Here is a 19,207-nt window from a genome sequence, read left to right on the forward strand (position 1 = left end):
AACCGGGGTACACACCGGGTTAAAGCCTGGGTCAGCCTGGGTGCAAAGGCAAATAATCTTGGAATGATGGGTGGACAGGATGCACAATATGAGGTGGACCAAATATATTATACACCTATATTTCTATCTGGCACCTATGTTTTCTGCAGAGTCAGGCCTGGTGTTGGATGGTCGGCTGCCCACCCAGCGGTCTTCTACCGTTACTGATGATAAAATGGAGACGAAACAGTTTGGGATCACAGATCTTGTGCCCTGGAACATGTTTGAAAATTGAGGGATGGTTTTGGATGGAAAAGAGCCAAATCCATATGTTCCCAGTGCTGTAATTGTGTAGCATGTGCAATAACATACTCCATTGCTCAAGCAACCTATGTACGATTCCAATAAATTATTGAAGTGCAAACCTTGTAACAATTTGTTTTTCATTGTTGCTGTGCAAGGTGTTACAGATTTATCCAAGCACAGATGTACCCAGCACCGTTAGATAGTAAGCAATTTATTTTTATTTGCCAATTGTTTATTTTCATATTGAAACCAAAAGAAGAACCTTCACAACATTTTAAATGTGCACAAGACTGCAGAGGAAACAAAATGTAAGCCGTGTACAAAGAACCACAGTTAGACAGTTAATGCGTTACATAGAGGGTAATACTCTTCCCTCTGGCTGCTTCCTCTGATCTTGTGGGTTCACAAGGCCGAACCTTTCGGCAGAGAAGCCCTTTTGGCAAAAGCGTGCAGTTTTTGCTGTGTTCGCGGCCAGAGGAATGTGTGGACGATGCACAATGGGTCCGAAACTTGCCATTCGTAGAGCTAGAGGCAATCTGTCCTGTTGAATGTGCTCATCGTTCGCTCGACTGCAATTCTTTCTTCGCCTGCTCTTTGGTTTCATCTTCAGCATGCAGAAGCTCTTCACGCTGTACTTCCCATTTATGGACACGCTCTTCAAAGGCCTTCAAATCCTCACCCTCCAATTCTGGCAGCTTTTCTTGTACCAAAGCAGTCACTGCTGTTATCATCGATTCATCTGAGATGTGGCTTGCTTTATCCAGCGCAGATTTCAATGACTGAAAGACAAATTAGATGAGACATTCAATGTTACAAATCATAATCCAACATTTGTACTGTACATTCTCATGGGTCCAACTGTTTACAAAGGTCAGTAATACTTGAGTTTAAGATCAAATGTACTGACTTCCCTCAACTGCTGCCCCCCACTCCCTCAACGCTCTCCCAACAGTCTATTAATTACTCATACACCCTTATGAGGGCAGCAGGAAGGGTTATTCTTCTGCGATATATAGATTACAGTCGATCTACAGTTGGGCCTCAATAACATCGGGGGTGGTGTTTATTTATACCCCCATCACACCAAACTAGTTCTCAATACGTTCGTGAAAATGTTGTCGAACGGGCTCCAACTGTGTATGAACGTAGTGGACGTAGTAGCAACTATTTACAGTCTTTTTACGAACTTCTTGGATGGGCTCGGACGGGGAGGGTGCTCTAGAACTTTGAGCCTGCTCAAAATTTTATCCCGTCCATCCCGTTCTCCAATTAGACACACACACACACACACACACACCTATAACCTCAAACTGCCTCAATAGTCTCAGGGGGATCTGCATGGCCTTCAGCAGGGCTATTTGTGCTTGATTTCGCTCACCCTGTCTTTCTGAATCGACTTCTCTTTGGAGGCATGATGATCGGAGATGGTATTGTAGATGTGTACAGCTCGGAGCCCTGAATTTGAATGAGGACTGGCTACAACGCGCTCGGTATTCATAGCAGTCGGGCCAGGATGCGAGTACACACGCACTAGGGACGAGATGAGGACGTAGTGCGAACGAGTTGGTCGGGTTAAGAATTAGTTAGAACTGGCTTGGACGTATTGTGAACGAGGTAGAACGAGGTTGAACTGGTTAAGAACGGGTTGAGAACGGCTACGGACGCACTTTTACTCGATCTGAACTGGATACAAACGGACTGCAGACTGGCTAAGAACGAGATAGACGTATTGAGGACTGCTTATGAACGAACTAGCATCGTATTTTACGCCAAACTACGCATTCTACCGTGATCACAGCCCGTTCTAGTATTTTTTTTAGAACGGGATAGAACTACTTTGGTGTGATGCTAGCCTTACCAAGTTTCTGGTGGAGCACTCACCAAGCTGCTTATGCATTCGAGCAAGCACTCCATTCAAAACCGTTGATAAGGAACGGCTGGCTTTGCGAGCATGAGCTTGCTGCTTAACAACTAAACACACCCTGGATTTCCTCCCTTTCAGTTTAGTGTTAAACAGCAGGAGCGACTGTTTCAAAAGATAATCACGTTTTTAGCTCACTTGGAACGAAATTCAGGGGAGCTTGTGTGATGCGCATCGTCCTAAACACTTGAAACTTCTTGTCCGAAACCGCTGATGGCATTGCGACCAAATTGGGCACAAATTATATTTGTTGTGTTGTGACTAAAGTTGGTTCACGGCATGAAAAAGAAAAAAGAAGAAAAAAAAAAAGCAGGATCTACCAGGGGTCAAAATGGATCTAGGTTTGACCCTCACCCCCCTCCCAAATTAGGAATTTGCTTTTTCCTCTGAAACTACACACTATTTCGATGAAACTTCACAACCTTCACGACCCGTGATGTACAAATGTTTTCACGGCATTAAAAAAATCTGCCCCTTTGTGGGTCTGGGGGGGGAGGAGTCGCCCCCCAAAATAGGTATTTGCTTTCTTCTCAAACTACACAAGCATTTCTGATGAAACTTGACCACAACCTTAATCACCCATGTTGTACCAAAGTTTGTTCCTGGCATTAAAAAAAAAAAAAAGCGGGAGCGATGGTGGTTTTTGGGGGGGGGGGGCTTGCCCCCCAAAATAGGTATTTGCTTTTTTTCTCAGAACCTACACACTTTTGATGAAGCTTCACCACAACCATCATCCGTGATGTACCAATGTTTGTTCAAGGCATTGGAAAAATTGGTGTCGGAGGAGGTACATGGGGTGGAGGGGGGGTTGCCCCCCAAAATAGGTATTTTGTTTGTTTAAAGTCTTATGATTATACATGCTGTCCTGTCTTCTGGCAAGCATTGAAATTCGTTTAAAATACCTTTAGTCAGTGCAGTATACTGTTTATTCTACCAAGGGTATTGCCCCTATGTTTACTGCTGGTGCTCCCATTAAAACGGCATGATAAATTGTTTGTACATGTTAACACGCCATTTGTTCAAGGAGGAAAACCCCCTTGGGAAAACTGGATATTATTCGTATTAATATTGTAATACTTCATCACGCAACCCCATTGGTGGGAAAATCCCCCCCCCCCCGGGGGGGGGGGTATTTTAGTATGTCATTTCAATTTTTTTGTTGAACTGATTTGATCATGACAAGTTAATTTGCCAGGTTCACTGACAAGGACTGCAATTAGCCTCCACAAAAGGTCTCGTCTTCCATCAACACATCCAGTGTTGACTATCCGTGGGGAAAAACCAAAACCACCGTCATCCACGTTGATCCCATCTTGTCTATCTGGATCCTGGTAAGAAAAGGCATTGGCTTTGGAGATTCTGAAGCCTTGTGGCAAAATGTTTTGTGGTCTGTGAAACCAAAATGGATCTTTTTTGGCCGAAACGCAAAACGTTACGTTTGGCACAAACCCAACACAGCACATCACCCAAAGAACACCATCCCTAAAGTGAAGCATGGTGGGGGCGTCATCATGTTCTGGGGATGTTTCTCATCAGCAGGGACTGGGGAACTTGTCAGGATAGAAGGGAAGATGGATACAGGAAAGCTGAAATTGGAATGAAAGTTCACCTTTCAGCATGACACCGACCCAGAGCACACAGCCAAAACTACATCGGAGTGGCTCGGGAACAAAAAGATAAATGTCCTTGAGTGGCCTAGTCAGAGCCTCGACCTAAATCCAATCAATAATCTGTGGCATGCCGAAGATTGCTGTCCATCAATGCTCTGCGTGCAACTTGCCTGATCTTGAACAGTTTTGCACAGAAGAATGGGCAAATATTGCCCAAACAAGGTGTGCAAAGTTGGTAGAGACCTAACCCACCAGCCTCACAGCTGTAATTGCTGTCAATGTGCTTACACCAAGTATTAACTCAGGGGGTTTGACACTTATCGAACTAAGATGTTCTAGTTTTATATCAGCTTCAGAAATGTGACTTTTTCGGTTGCAAGAATTTCAAACGGTCTGTCATAAAGAACATGTATTAGCATTTGGAAGCACAGATAGTGGGTGGATGACTGGATGATACCCAATATAAAGTGTGACGTGTGATGTGCTCCGTTACAGGGCAGCCATGACCATCTGGAATTTCTGGGGGCAGAGGGGTATCAAAGCACAGTCATCTGGGACGGGCCATCTGGTATGTAATCTGCTATTAGATTGCCAATTTCATAGTAAGTTGGAAGGCTTAGCTTCAACCAAGCACATGGTCTTAAACCTCAATATCCCACATATGGAACCAATTAATAACAGATGGGATAGGCAATTAGACAAGTGAGTTGAACCATCTGCACCACCATCACCAAAAAATAACTTCAATCAAAGACCTCAACTGCATGAAAGGAGGAAAAAATTGATGTAATTGAAAACCCACCTCAAACTTTTCCTGTAGGTTCGCAATTGTAGTTTGTGGCTCATCCAGCTCAAGTTGAAAAGACCTGCTCACAGCCATTGGATCCTTCTCCCCATCACCAGCATCTTCCGCTTTGCAGTCGTCCTTGTCAGCCGCACGAACCTCAGCTTGGCGCAAGTCACACAATACCTGCTCCATGAATGCCACCTAGGATGACAATGATCATCCCCACGGAGAACAATCTGGGTAAAAGACAGTATTGAGTCGAGAAAGGGGTGACATGTGACATTAAGGAGGGAATTAATGTGGAGGATTCTGTATGGATAGAGATTAAAAATTGTAAAAACAGTAAGATACTGTACTGGTAAGATGCTTTTATGGGGCTCCTAGCATGAATGAGGAAAGAGGAGTACATGAAGATTTCAGAAGGGCATGTGTGACGGTAGAATATTGATTATGGGGGGTTTTAACTTGCCAGGGATAGATTGGGTCCAGAAACAAAGCAAAGGCAAAGCAGATGAGGATTTCCTAGATCTAGTCCAGGATTGCTTTTTAACCCAGTTTGTAGATGGGCCCATGAGGGGCAGTGCAGTGTTTGACCTGTTTTTAAGTAACCCTCCCAATATGGTGGAGGGAGGGGAGCATTTAGGATCAAGTGACCAAAACAGTGTGTGTAAGGATTCTGTTAAGAGTTGGAGTTCAGGATAGAAGAGCAATACTACTAGATTGCAGGAAGGCAAACTTTGAGGGTATGAGGGGACAGCTGAATGATGTAGATTGGGAGAGGCTAACAAGAGGACAATGAGCATCAGAGAAATGGGAAACCTTCAAGTGGCAAATGTGTAGACGGAAGATTATGTACATTCCAATGAGGTGTAAAACCAGAGGCAGAAAGAGGCCGGGGTGGTTGTCATGGATAAGGAATATTAGGAAAAGCAGAAGGCATCTATTAGGCATAAAACAACAGAATTGGAGAGTCGCAAATGTAACCGTTATTTAATAAAGGATCCAGAGAAGAATTGGGGCGCAATGCACTTTGACTTCAGTTGTGGGGAAGGTGTTGGAGACATTAATTAGGGACTAGATGAGGAACCATTCAAAATAAATATAAATGAAAGGCAGTCAGCATGGGTTTATCAAAGGGAGGTCTTGTCTAACAAATCGTTCAGTTCCATGGAGCAGTTTCTGATTGGGTTGATGAGGCAATGGCAGTGGATAATAATGAATTTATTATGTACACACACACACACACACATATATATATATATATATCTATATATAATTATAAAATTGAAATCTTGCATGTTTGTGTGTAACATTCGATCGGTCCGGGGGCGTGGCTAACCCCTTTGAGAGAGTAGTAATATCCACCATTTTATTAACTCGCATAGCTTTGAGCCCTGTTTTGTAGGCCCGTGGTGTCTTGCTCTCTCTCTGTTTTATTTCAAATCAAATTCGATATATCATTTCATTTTTCACAGTCGCTAACATAGTTTTAGACTCGGTTGAAAAAAAACGGGAAGAAAATCCGATGAAAGTTTCCGTTTATAGAACGAAATGAATTCTGAAAGGCTTGTATCTTCAAGGCCATTGAGTCTCTCTCACGCCTTTATGTTCAATCTAACTCGCCATATGATTTCATTTTTATCGATGGTTTTAGACTCGGTAAAAGAAATAATTGAGAACATTCACGCACACACGGGAAATTGCAGAGATATATTTTAAAAATCGCGCCACGTTGATATACGAAAATACACTACCTAAAATAACAGGCATACAGTATATATCTTCGTTATTTCATCCCACATTATTACCCGGAAGTAAAATATGTTTCAGGAAATTACCGAGAGATATTTCTTCGATTTTTATTATTATTTATATGCGCATACACTTTAAATAGGTTTATTTGAAATCTTTCATTTTCACAATGTAATTTATTTGTCATTTGATGATCGGCAAAACGATAGCACAAACACAATACTATTTGCAGGAAGAATGTCGTATCAACCCTCCGACGGCGCTACGGACACGGACAACGAATCACACCTCACGTCTATGGACGCGAATAGCAACATCCGGCATGAATCAGTCATCAATGATTTTCATTGACGCGCCTGGAGGCACAGGGAAGACGTTTCTTATTAACCTGATTCTCTCTAAAGTGAGAGCGAGTGGAGAAGTTGCCCTTGCGGTGGCCTCATCTGGCATAGTTGCTACCCTCATGCCTGGTGGAAGAACAGCGCACTCAAGGTTCCAAATCCCTCTGACACCGAGGGAAGATGGCGTATGCAACATCGATAAAAATTCCACTATCGCAGACCTCTTTCGAAGTACAAAACTCATCGTGTGGGATGAGTGTCCTATGATCAGGAGAGAGAGTTTCGAGGCTGTGGATCGCACGTTGCGTGATGTATGTGACAAAGACGAGCCTTTTGGAGGGATCTTGACGATATGCTGTGGTGATTTCCGTCAACTTCTGCCCGTGGTGAAAAGAGGGTGTGATGCTGACGTTGAGAATGCGTGCATAAAGAAGTCCTACTTATGGCAGAGCTTTGGAATGTTTCACTTGAGAACTAATATGCGACTGACCGACGGAAGTGGGCAGTTTTCAAGATTTTTGCTCGACATCGGCGAGGATAGAATCGAGAAAAATGCGGATGATGAGATAGATTTGCCAGAGGATATACTGCTGACAGCGAGTGGGCTCGATGAGTGCATCGATACCATATATCCATCATTCGCCAATCCGATGGAGGTTTTTTCAGCAAGGTCTATATTAGTGCCCCTCAACGATATGATGCGAAACATCAATTCAAGATGCATCACAAGGTTCCCTGGTGCTAGCAAGGAGTATGCTGTGTTCAACAGTGTGACTGAGGGTACTGATGCGACGCACTCCCCAATGGAATTCCTAGATTCCGTTGAAGTCTCGGGATTGCCGCCGCACAACCTCGAGCTCAAAAAAGGATCCCCTATCATTTTGATGCGGAACTTGGACCCTCCGAAACTTTGCAATAGGACGCGCATGATTGTTGAGGACATGCTTCGAAATATTATAGTTGCGAGGATCATAAGTTCAACGTTTGAAGGCGAAACTGTAATGCTCCCTCGGATCCGACTAAATCTGTCGGAAGCTGAGGATATCCCTTTGCAGCGCTGCCAGTTCCCCATACAATCCTGCTTCGCAATGACGATCCATAAGGCGCAAGGGCAAACTATGGAGAATGTGCTGGTCTACCTGGAGAAACCGGTCTTCCAGCATGGTCAGCTGTATGTGGCGCTCAGTCGAGGGAAGAGGAAAGAGAACGTGCGAGTTTATGTAAATGGAGGATCGTCGACAAAGAACATCATCATCAGAAGTGTCCTCTGACAACAAACTCGTGGTAGTCCACGGGGTCGCGTGTTTTTTCTTAAAAAAAAAAAAAAAAACGTCATCGGAGATAAGGGCCGAAATCACGTGTCACAGGTAAGTGATTTAGAACGCTGGAGAGGTGAGCCTTATGGCTTGCTGGCCCAAATAATCTCCCTGATGATGTCCAGCGTTCGCTTTAGTTCTATTCTCATATCTATTCAAACTGATATTGACCCAACGGGTCATGGGTCATCTAGTATATCATATTTACACGATGCGCATACAATGAGAAGTACACAACAGTGCATGCTTCAAAATGACAATGAGAAATAGATTTATCTTGAGTGCAGAGAGCCTGAGAACAACATTTTGTGATAAAACAAGTGCCGAGGTTTAAAATATCCATAACCACTCTTTCGATACTCGTACAGAAAGACAGATTCATTTAGGGTGCTGATTGTCATTGGGTAATATCTGTTGTACAAGAAATTACAGTTGGACTTGATGGAATAACGTTTACCTGAGCGGAGAAGTTCAAAAATGCCGTATGCTGGGTGGAACTCGTCTCGGACGAGAGCTTTCGCTCTTTTCGGTAATCGACTAGGTACTCGGTTCTCGATGGAAGGCAGATCGCACCCAAGAATTTTACGAGTATTCTTTACTGTCCTGTTGAGTCGCGATTGGTCATCCCGCGTCGGCATCGGTCGTCCTTGCGATGTCTCTACAACTTGATTGGAGTCCACCTCCGGCCAATTAAATCGACTGGATATGATTTAGAAAGACACACCTTTCTATACAAGGTCCCTCAGTTGACAGTGCATGTCACAGCAGAAACTCCACCATGAAGTCCAAGGAACAATCCGAAGAACTCAAAGATAGAATTGTGAGAAGGCATTGATCTGGGGAAGGATATAAAACAATTTCTAATGTGTTGAAAGTCCCCAAGAATACAGTGAATGCCATCATTGGGAAAGGGAAAGAATATGGAACTGCCTGGACTCTTCCTAGAGCTGGCCATCCAATCAAACGGAGCAACCGGGCAAGAAGGTCCTTGGTCAGGGAGGTGGCCAAGAACCCAATGACCACTCTGACAAAACTACCGAATTCCTTGGCTGAAATGGGAGAACCTGCCAGAAGGACAACAGTCTCTGCAGCACTTCAAAAATCTAGGCTTTTTGGGAGAGTGGACAGACAGAAGCTACTCCCGAGAAAAAGGCAAATGGCAGCATGCTTGGAGATTACAAAAAGGCAAGTGAAAGACTCAGAGCATGACGCAAATTATTCGGTGGTCTGATGAGACAAAAACTAAACTCTTTGGCCTGAATGCAAAGCACTGTCTGGCAGAAAACAAGCACAGCTCATCACCCATCTAACACCATCCCTAGCATGAAGCATGGTGGTGGCAGCATCATACTATGGGGATGCTTTTCAGCAGCAGGGACTGGAAGTCTTGTAAGGATAGAGGGAACAATGAATGGAGCCAAATACAGGTAAATCCTTGAGGGGAACCTGCTTCAGAGTGCAAACGTCCTTAGAATGTGGTGAATATTTACACTTGAACAGGACAATGATCCAAGGTATACAGCCCAAGCAACACGAGATTGACGTCAAAACAAGAACATGAAATCCTTGAATGGCCCAGCCAAAGCCCAGACCCAAATCCCATTGAGGATCTTTGGAAAGACTTGAAGATTGCTGTTCACCAACACTCCCCATCCAACTTGACAGAGCTTAATCAAATCTGCAAGAAAGAATGGGAGAAAGTCCCCAAATCCAGATGTGCAAAGCTGATACAGATATACCCAAGAACAAAGATGTAATCTCTGCCAAAGGCACTTCTACAAAAAGTATTGACTCAGGGGGTTGAATACTTTCATAAATTAGATATTTCTATCTTTCATTTTCAATAAATTTGTAAAAATTCCAAAAAAAATAAATAAAAATCCACTGACATTTTGGGTACTATGTGTAGATCAGTGCCAAAAAATCTCATTTTAATCCATTTTAAATTCAGACTAACACAACAAAATATGAGAAAAAGTCGATGGTTGTGAATACTTTCTGAAGGCACGATAGAACTGTATACAGTTTTGTTCACATCTGAGGAAGGACCTAGAAGATCCAGGCCAGAGATGGTTCAGCACAGGGCTATACGCGATTTATTCTGGGCCGAGCTAGACTCAGCTATGAGGATCGACTGATGCACAAGGCTTTATACATTAGAAAGGAGATGGTTATGAGGGTATATAATAGAGGTGTTTGAGATAATGAAGGGTATATGGACAAAATATGTGCAGAAGGGTTTTAAAATAGACATGGTCGGACCGGGATCATAGCCTGAGAGTAAAGAAGAGGAGAGTTGAGACGGTAGTAAGGCAGGGGTCTTTCACTCAGAGAGTAGTTAATGCATGGAATGATCTCCCTGGAAAAGTCATAACAGCAGAAACAGGGACAGTGGTAACGAGAAATAACACAAGAAAGCAAATGAATTTAAAGACACAGCAATTGCTGACGTGGATCTTATCAATGTGTCAAAGGCAACAATGAACAGGGGGGCAAGACACCAACAGCAATCAATATTAGGAATTTTGATCCCTGTATTTGTAATAGAAATCAATAGTAAGCATTGACTTAGTAACTACCATGACATTACTCCACCTCTAAAAGGAAGCAACTCTCATAAAAGTAGACTTTACCGAATCTTTGGTAAGATGAGCCATTCCAAGAGAAGCAGCGACTTCTTCCATGACTGCCAGCCCCCGTTCCAAATAACCTTGAGTCCAAAGAAGAGGTGCTCTTGTATAAACTGCACGGAGGCCGTGCACACGCTCTACCTTGCCTGCAATGCACCCAAGTCGAAAAGAATGGAAAAGGCAAAAATCAGCCATTATTGTAGATTTCACAGGTGCAAGGATCATCATCTTTGTGTGAACGTTTAATCGCCTGTGTGGCTTAAATTCACCAACTGCCGGAGTTGAATTCTACACAAGCCCAGTTTCACTCACTCACCATAAGTATGACGATATGATTTTTCAACTATATTGAGGTTCTTATTGATGATTCAAAGAGTTTTAAATCCGAATTTGAACACCAGTTACCAGAAGTAACACTCAGGCCAACTTCTTAGGAATTTTGTTAATCAAGAATTCCACAACATTTTAGACTTGTCTGCACCTCCGTAATTTCAGCACGGTTTTTGTGAAAGTAGACACAATTGTTGCTCCTCCTCCCCAACCCCCTGGTCACGGTGTACCTCCGAGCCCCGAGAGGAGTCACGGCAGAAAAATGTGTTATTCTGTATGTCAAAGATCAATGGTGAAGCCACACCAATTGTTACCAACAAACAAATATTGTATTAAGATCACACAAGAACAACAGTACAACAATAATAGTAATCAAAAGTACAATCTATATATATATATATATATCCTATGATGGTACCATCAGTTTCATAATATATAACTCACTGTGCTCCAAGCGAGTGAAAGAAGAACATTCCCAATGTCTCTTTCCCGGCTTCAAACCCAAGTTGATTCCGGTTTCAAGCCAAAGTCGATCCCGGTGTCAAGCCAAAGTCGATCCGCTCCAGCGATCGTCAGAACGATGTCCAATCTAGATCAGAATCCCGTTCGGATGACAGTCACAGTCACGCGGCCAAAGCTGCACAATGGCGCCCTCAAGGCGACTGGGAAATCCAAAGGCGCCCTCCAGTCGACTGGGAAATCACACCCTCGGGTATGGACGTTTCACGGCTCAGTCGGCGAACCTCAGATTTACCTTCAAAATCCGCATTGCACACACACACACCAGAGAAACGGCTGAAGCAAAGCAAAGAAAAACCTTGTGCGATGCGCAAGAGTCAAAATGGCCGACGGCCCGTTCTCGAGGCGTGACGGCGCAACGATGATTCTCTTCGGAATCCACCGCAAAAACCTGACACGCAGGTGAATCTGTCACAGCGATAACAACTCTGTCGCAGGAATCCCTTCCCCGGGAAGCCCAAAGTTCACTCATGACTCTTGCTCGCCAATGTTCGCTCCAGACCGCAAAACAACTATGCTTCTTGTCCGACTCCACTCGCTCCGCCTTCTTTTTTCCTCTTCCTTTTCTTCTTCGTCCGGTTCCGGTTTCATTTAAAACATTAACTTTTTACCTTTTGAAAATAATAATTTCAATTTCCCTCAAACAACAATAATAATACATGGAATCAAAAATGTTTACAGTGGATGAAAACCACAACAACGGAAGTGACGAATCCGTAACACAATCTGCAAAGGTATTTGCAAGAACGTGATGCTATATAAATGCGAAACATGTTTTTTTTTGTGTCTCAATTTTGAGTGTTGTTGTTCCCAAGACAAAATCTTTAAAGACCAGCAATGGTGCCAGAAAATAGAGCATTTTACCAAAACTCAAGTTCATGCTACATGAAGATAATAAACTTTAAACGTGATCAACAGATAAACAATGAGCTGCAGGCATATCAATTAGAGAAATGGAGCTCAGTACTTTAATTTGAAAATGTAAGGGTGTCTAACATGCCACGACATATTCTTCAAAATTTCTTGCACATGATTGGTTATCTTGCGTAATAGCTCATACCCCATTATAAGGGATGGATTTCCGTTGTATAGCAAAGAGCACTTTCGGTGGATATTTTGAGAAACACATTTACAATGGAGATTTTTTGAAACTCAAAATCCATTGAGTCAATGCAATGGGAAGAAATGAAGTAAAAACCCTCTATTATGGCCAGGTTGTTAAGTGCAGTTACAGTCAAACAGGAAGCACTGGCAGAATGTTTTTTGTTTTTTTTTGTATCAGAGGAAATCATATGGTGGTACATCGCACTCATGCTCCTAAACGCTAGTTGGCACTCTTTAAAAAAAAAAATCTGGAGGAAGATGAGATTCGGAGATATGTAAGTTTTGGGGATGGGTTGGGGATTGGTTGGAGAGATTCGTGAATGAGTGGAAGAGATTCAGGGATGGATGGAGGAGGTTAGTGTATGGGGTAGTGGAAATTTGGGGATGAGTGGAGGAGATTTGGTGGATGGGTGAAGGAGATTTGGGGATGGGTGAAGGAGATTTGGGGATGGGTGGAGGAGATTTGGGGATGGGTGGAGGAGATTTGGTGGATGGGTGGAGGAGATTTGCGGGATGGGTGGGGGAGATTTTGGGGATGGGTGTGGGAGATTTGGGAAAGGGCGGGGGAGGTTCGGGAATGGGTGGGGGAGATTTTGGGGATGGGTGGAGGAGATTTGGGGATGGGTGGAGGAGATTTGGGGGATGGGTGGAGGAGATTTGGGGGATGGGTGGGGAGATTCACGGTGAGTGGGGGAGATTTGGGGATGGGTGGGGAGATTCAGGGTGAGTGGGGGAGATTTGGGGATGGGTGGGGAGATTTAGGGTGAGTGGGGGAGATTTGGTGATGGGGGGGGGGGAGATTTGGGGATGGGGGGGGAGATTTGGGGATGGGGGGGGGGAGATTTGGGGATGGGGGGGGGGAGATTTGGGGATGGGTGGGGAGATTCAGGGTGAGTGGGGGAGATTTGTGGGATGGGTGGGGAGATTCAGGGTGAGTGGGGGAGATTTGGGGATGGGGGGGGGAGATTTGGGGATGGGGGGGGGGGAGATTTGGGGATGGGGGGGGGGGGAGATTTGGGGATGGGTGGGGAGATTCAGGGTGAGTGGGGGAGATTTGTGGGATGGGTGGGGAGATTCAGGGTGAGTGGGGGAGATTTGGGGATGGGTGGGGAGATTGAGGGTGAGTGGGAGAGATTTAGGGGATAGGTGGGGAGATTCAGGGTGAGTGGGGAGATTTGTGGGATGGGTGGGGAGATTCAGGGTGAGTGGGAGAGATTTGGGGGATGAGTGGGGAGATTCAGGGTGAGTGGGAGAGATTTGGGGGATGGGTGGGGAGATTCAGGGTGAGTGGGAGAGATTTGGGGGATGGGTGGGAAGATTCAGGTTGAGTGGGGGAGATTTGGGGATGGGTGTGGGTGGTGTCCAGTTTAATGATTTTTTTCATATAATGACCAATACATGGAAAGTTTGTTTGTTATGAGATTATACTGTAATGTATTCCAATATGAATAAAATATTCTGCCATGGAAGACCTGAGTTATTCCAGGTGTCCCCGATGCCAGATACTTGTCAGGGTCTTTATCCAAATAAAACGGATTTTTAAACAGTGACAGAGTGCACCTCACTCTATTAGGAGCTTGGGCTCCTGTATCTCGTTTCCAATTCACAAAAGGAATCGACCAAAGCACAACAACAATTAGAAAAAAGACAAGATCGTCTACGTACCAAATAAAGCATAAGACATGAGCATCGAACTGCGGCCAACAGTATTGTGCAGAGTCCGACCAGCCAAGAGAAGACCAACGGCCACATTCTTCTCTTCCTCCCACTGGCAAAACAAACGTCGGCATGTGATGCTAAAACAGAAGAACAATCCCATGGGGAGTGACAGTAGGTAAGAGAGCAAGGTGCAGAATCATTAAAACTGTTGTATGGGAAATGGGAAACACCTTCATGGAAAATAATATGCTTGCCCATTAGCAAAATAAAATGCCAATGTGTTCCCATAATAAAAACAATGTATTTATAACTGTTACTGTCTTCCCAACAAAGGTAGATTTGAACGAGCATGAATTGTTTAAATCAAGCGGAAGAGGGATCAACATGGAAACACAGCAGGAAGTTTACAATGAAATTTCTTGGATGATTAGTGAGCATAGCGCCATGGAGTCAACAATATTTTAGAGTACACATTTTTGCTCCAAGTTGATCATTACTTTGACATCAATATGTCCTTTAACTTTCACATACACAGCGGTGAGGTCAGACTGACTCTTCATGCACCAAAAGGATGAGAAATGAAAGCCCAATAATGAGCATGATGTCCAATGTGATGTCAGTCTTCAATTTGTCTCGTGTTTCTGCAAGGTTATTCTCTTATTTCAAAAGTAAGTTGCCTTACCTGCAGGATGGGGTTGGTATGTAGGAAGTTATGCAGGGCGTCTAGAGCCAGCAGCTGAGTCAAAGGCTCATCCAAGGATTCCTGTAAGGCAGCTTCCACTGCCACCGCTGTAGCTGCTGATCATCAACAAAGATATCCTTTTATTAGCATTCAGCATGCCACCGCAACACAATCAGGTCCCACACGCCACAGCAACACAGCCGGGCCCCACACGCAACAGCAACACAGCCGGGCCCCACACACAACAGCAATACAGCCGGGCCCCACACGCCACTGCAACACAGCCGGGCCCCACACGCCACAGCAACACAGCCGGGCTCCACACGCCACAGCAACACAGCCGGGCCCCACACGCCACCGCAACACAGCCGGGCCCCACACGCCACCGCAACACAGCCGGGCCACACACGCAACAGCAACACAGCCGGGCCCCACACGCCGCAGCAACACAGCCAAACCCCACACGCAACAGCAACACAGCCGGGCCCCATACGCCACAGCAACACAGCCGGGCCCCACACGCCACAGCAACACAGCCGGGCCCCACACGCCACCGCAACACAATCAGGTCCCACACGCAACAGCAACACAGCCGGGCCCCACACGCCACCGCAACACAATCAAGTCCCACACGCCGCAGCAACCCAGCCAAACCCCACACGCAACAGCAACACAGCCGGGCCCCACACGCCACCGCAACACAATCAGGTCCCACACGCCGCAGCAACCCAGCCAAACCCCACACGCAACAGCAACACAGCCGGGCCCCACACGCCACCGCAACACAATCAGGTCCCACACGCCGCAGCAACACAGCCAAACCCCACACGCAACAGCAACACAGCCGGGCCCCACACGCCACAGCAACACAGGCTCTTTGCAACTGCCCCTTTGATATACAATGTGCCAAAGTCACACCTCGGTAATCCTTTTGTCGTAAAAAGTGATCAAGAAGCAAGTTGAAGGCAAATGGATCAGGAAATATCCCATATTGTACCTTTGGGAAGGGATTAAAAAGCCCAATCAGTGTTATTCATTGCCTTTGGGAAAAAGATGTAATCTGTGAGAAAACCGACTCGTTTTGCAGGAACCGTTTGTTAACCTCTTACCTTGTTGCGCAGTGTATACAATGTCTTGTCCACAGAGTCATATTTCATGCATTTTCGCACCCAGTTGTGAATGGTCCATTCTCGGAGGAAGCAAGAGTTAGGGCTGTGCCGAAATCTGTAGAAAAACATTTGTTGACCATCAAAAAGCAGCAAATCCTCGACTCCTTCAAAAGCACGCCATGAGCCCCTGACCCCAGCATCATATTATAGGAACAAACAAAGCAAAAATTAGATGGACACTTAGCAATTAAGTTGTATTCAAGAAAGAAAGAAAGGAAAAAAAACAAAAAAAAAACATCCACTTACTTGTAAAGATAATATTCTGCGGGTTCTATATCAGCACGGGAAGATATGTTGTTAATGAACTGCCAGAAAAATGCAAAAAAGAATTTTAAACCTCTTTTTCTAAAACTTGCATCAAAATTTAACAAAACTTCAATATACACAACACTTGTGGTCATATGAAGTTGGGAAGCATCCCATTTACTGTCATAGCCGGAAGTGTACTTTTAAAGAATGAAAGGGTAATTGTTGGAATCTCCTACCCGATCGATTGTCAAGGAGCTCACTGGGTATTTCTTTTCATAGGCCGTGTCCATTGATTGTGCGAGCTCATCTTGAGAATGAAGGATGGGGGAAGGACGGGATAACAACATGAAGGTACAGCTGCAGAGTTATGGCTAGTCTGTGGGCCAGGACCCCAAATCTCACATTTTGGTACCACCCGAGGTGGCAAATTCTCATCATGTTTTTTTAAAATTTTCTGTGTTTTTTTGTGTCACCAATTATTTATAAAAATCTATAAATGTGATGCTGAAAAGCGTTTGTCTACGCAGTACAGGTATTTGAAGGGTAAATGATTGAAATAATCGTGTATAACTACTGCTTGAATGACCCAGTTGCTCCGTATGTATGATTTCTAATTCCGTAAGGATTACATCTCGAAGACGTTTTCACTGACAAAAATAACATTTGACAAATCAATGAACCAACCACAATTTTGAGCACTGAGGAAATAAATAATTACAGGTGTTCGCAGAGTTCACAGTCGAGTTGTTATTGGCAACAGCCATGTACATTGGATGTCCGTCCATTGACCTTACTCGTCGTTCCATTCATCGTCATCGGATTCTTCTAGTTCAGCTTGAACGGCTGATTCCTCCTCTACTATATCCTGGTTTGAACACGTCTGGAGTTTACACATGTCCATGCGATCCAGTCCATTGGCAAGACATGTGCAGTTTGGAAGAACGTGTACACTTGCTCTACATCAGCTCCAACCCAGCATTTGGTGACGGAGGCACACACATCCACTCAATGGTCAGATTGCCGTCTTCTGTTGTCCATCCACAGCCCTCTGGGTACAGAAGGCCGACACCGAAGGCAGCGCTTCCAAATTTCCGCTTGGTGATTGACTCTGACGACATGCATGGAGAGACAGTCTTCACGTGTCAACAGTTGACTCAATTCCACCTCTCCTCGTTTAGTACAGAAGAGTTGCTCTCGCAGTTGATTGACCTGAAAAGTACGACTGCAAGGTACATACATCTAGCAGGTAAACCACTGCATCTCCTCAAACAGTTCTGTTGATACTTCCCATGATTGCCCAAGCTGACCGAAGGCCTCTTGACTGGCATGGTCTCTTTTATTAGCTTCAATGCATCCATCTTTCCACGATACACACAAAAATGACCATTTTTTGAGTCAAAGGCTCATGAATAAAACTTTTGATATGAACTAATGTTTTGGAACAAGGGTACCCATGATGGGTACCCTTGGGTGTCCATGATGTCTCTGACATGGAACAAGGATCCATGGATGGAACAAGGGTGCATGATGTCTCTGACAAAAAATTTTGTCTACCTCCGAGACTTCCTCTGGACAGCGTTCTTTGGAAAACAAGAAAAGAAAAAAAAGGATGGTATCCGTAACAAAGGCCTGAACATGGGATCATGGTGTGCACACGTCCCAACGCACAACCTTGGTGTGATCACATCCCAGGCTCACAGTGAAGAAGAAGAAGAAGTTACATCCAATTAAACAAAGCCTTACATGTCATGTGAACGCTCGTCATCGTTTTAATGACTTGTTGGTGTTTCGTGTGCGTAGTGTAGCTGCTGGTTGCATCATTGCTGGGAGCACAGCAGTTTCGCGTAACCTGGCACTCATTCTGCCAACCTCGGAAGGATGACAGACCGAGACAACCCACCTGGTGTTAATGCAACGACATGACAGGGGCTCGAACTCAATACCCTAAGATCTCAAGCCAACGCCAGGTGAAGGTTTTACATACGTAATGATCTTATTGGTACAGGTAATGTTCATCAGGTTGATACCACAAGCAGAGTGCGGTGTTTCGAGATTACTACACGAGCACAAGTACCAAAACCGGTCCACCAATGACCATCTGGACACTTACCAAGGCTGAAGGCTTCAGTCCTGCGCGACTCCCACGAGGTGTCTGCATAACTGTCCGAGAGGAGAGTCCGGTCTGCACACAAGTCGGAGCACGTTTACATGCACGTCCTCCAACCAAGCCAAGACATCCATATCATCACCGAGTCCGTCTAAATATTGTCCCATTACGACCAGGTTCGGTACACAAGTGACGCTGCTTAATGCAATGGGTTTGTGTACATAGCGTGCAAATCAACAAAAAGATTGACTGTCAACGCTATGATGCTCCTATAGATTATAGAGCTAATCAATCAACGTAAACCAGCCATCTTACTTAGCTGCTTGAGCCAGGTAGCCGCGCGGCATGGCCGGCGAAGAGCGACACTCAATACAAAGGTCGCCGCCATTTTGCCAATCACGTGATCCCCGCCCTGCACCCTTGGGTTGGGTTGGGTCTGAATTCTGAAACAAAGCCAACGCGTGGTCATAACACCAATACAGTAACTCCTTTACCTTCCCTTGGTCCTTTCAAGGTTATCTCTTTGTATTTAATCAAAGTGATGCCGCTTGGCCGAAAATTCCGTTGGGTACATCCAAACAGCGAACCAGCGTTTATACAGCGCTTTATCGCCAACTTAACATATAACATCTTATTTAATTATAATGAAACATATTAAGGAAAAATACATACCATATTAGTTAAAGATAACATAAAAAAGAAATAGATTTTTTTTTTAAACAAAAAAAAACAAAAATACCTGAGGT

At 44.6% G+C, this 19,207-nt stretch overlaps 1 protein-coding gene across 2 annotated transcripts; it reads right to left on the minus strand.

The window, feature by feature from the left end:
- Positions 1 to 480: 480 nt before the first annotated feature.
- MRPS27 (mitochondrial ribosomal protein S27) lies at positions 481 to 18,938 on the minus strand. 2 transcript variants are annotated; one of them, XM_068106591.2, is made up of 11 exons: positions 18,777 to 18,938; positions 18,465 to 18,536; positions 16,591 to 16,661; positions 16,352 to 16,410; positions 16,046 to 16,160; positions 15,855 to 15,933; positions 14,937 to 15,052; positions 14,261 to 14,363; positions 10,646 to 10,788; positions 4,619 to 4,804; positions 481 to 1,064 (listed from the first exon to the last, which is right to left on the minus strand). In XM_068106591.2, the coding sequence occupies exons 1-11, from the start codon at positions 18,928 to 18,930 to the stop codon at positions 840 to 842; spliced, it is 1,323 nt and encodes a 440-aa protein (XP_067962692.2). In that variant the 5' UTR covers positions 18,931 to 18,938; the 3' UTR covers positions 481 to 839. The 2 variants fall into 2 exon arrangements, with proteins under 2 accessions (XP_067962692.2, XP_067962693.2); XM_068106592.2 differs by lacking the exon at positions 16,591 to 16,661 and having other exon boundaries at positions 18,777 to 18,875.
- Positions 18,939 to 19,207: the final 269 nt, after the last annotated feature.

The sequence above is a fragment of the Myxine glutinosa genome, chromosome 2 (assembly GCF_964187855.1).
Source record: "Myxine glutinosa chromosome 2, kmMyxGlut1.1, whole genome shotgun sequence".
NCBI lineage: Eukaryota > Metazoa > Chordata > Myxini > Myxiniformes > Myxinidae > Myxine > Myxine glutinosa.

Coding starts and splice junctions, on each gene's coding strand:
- MRPS27 (XM_068106591.2), bottom strand. CDS start 18,930: ATGACCACGCGTTGGCTTTGTTTCAGAATTCAGACCCAACCCAACCCA. Junction 10,789..14,260: donor CATGTCTTATGCTTTATTTG/GTACGTAGACGA, acceptor GGTGCATTGCAG/GCAAGGTAGAGCGTGTGCAC. Junction 1,065..4,618: donor ACCTACAGGAAAAGTTTGAG/GTGGGTTTTCAA, acceptor TTTGTCTTTCAG/TCATTGAAATCTGCGCTGGA.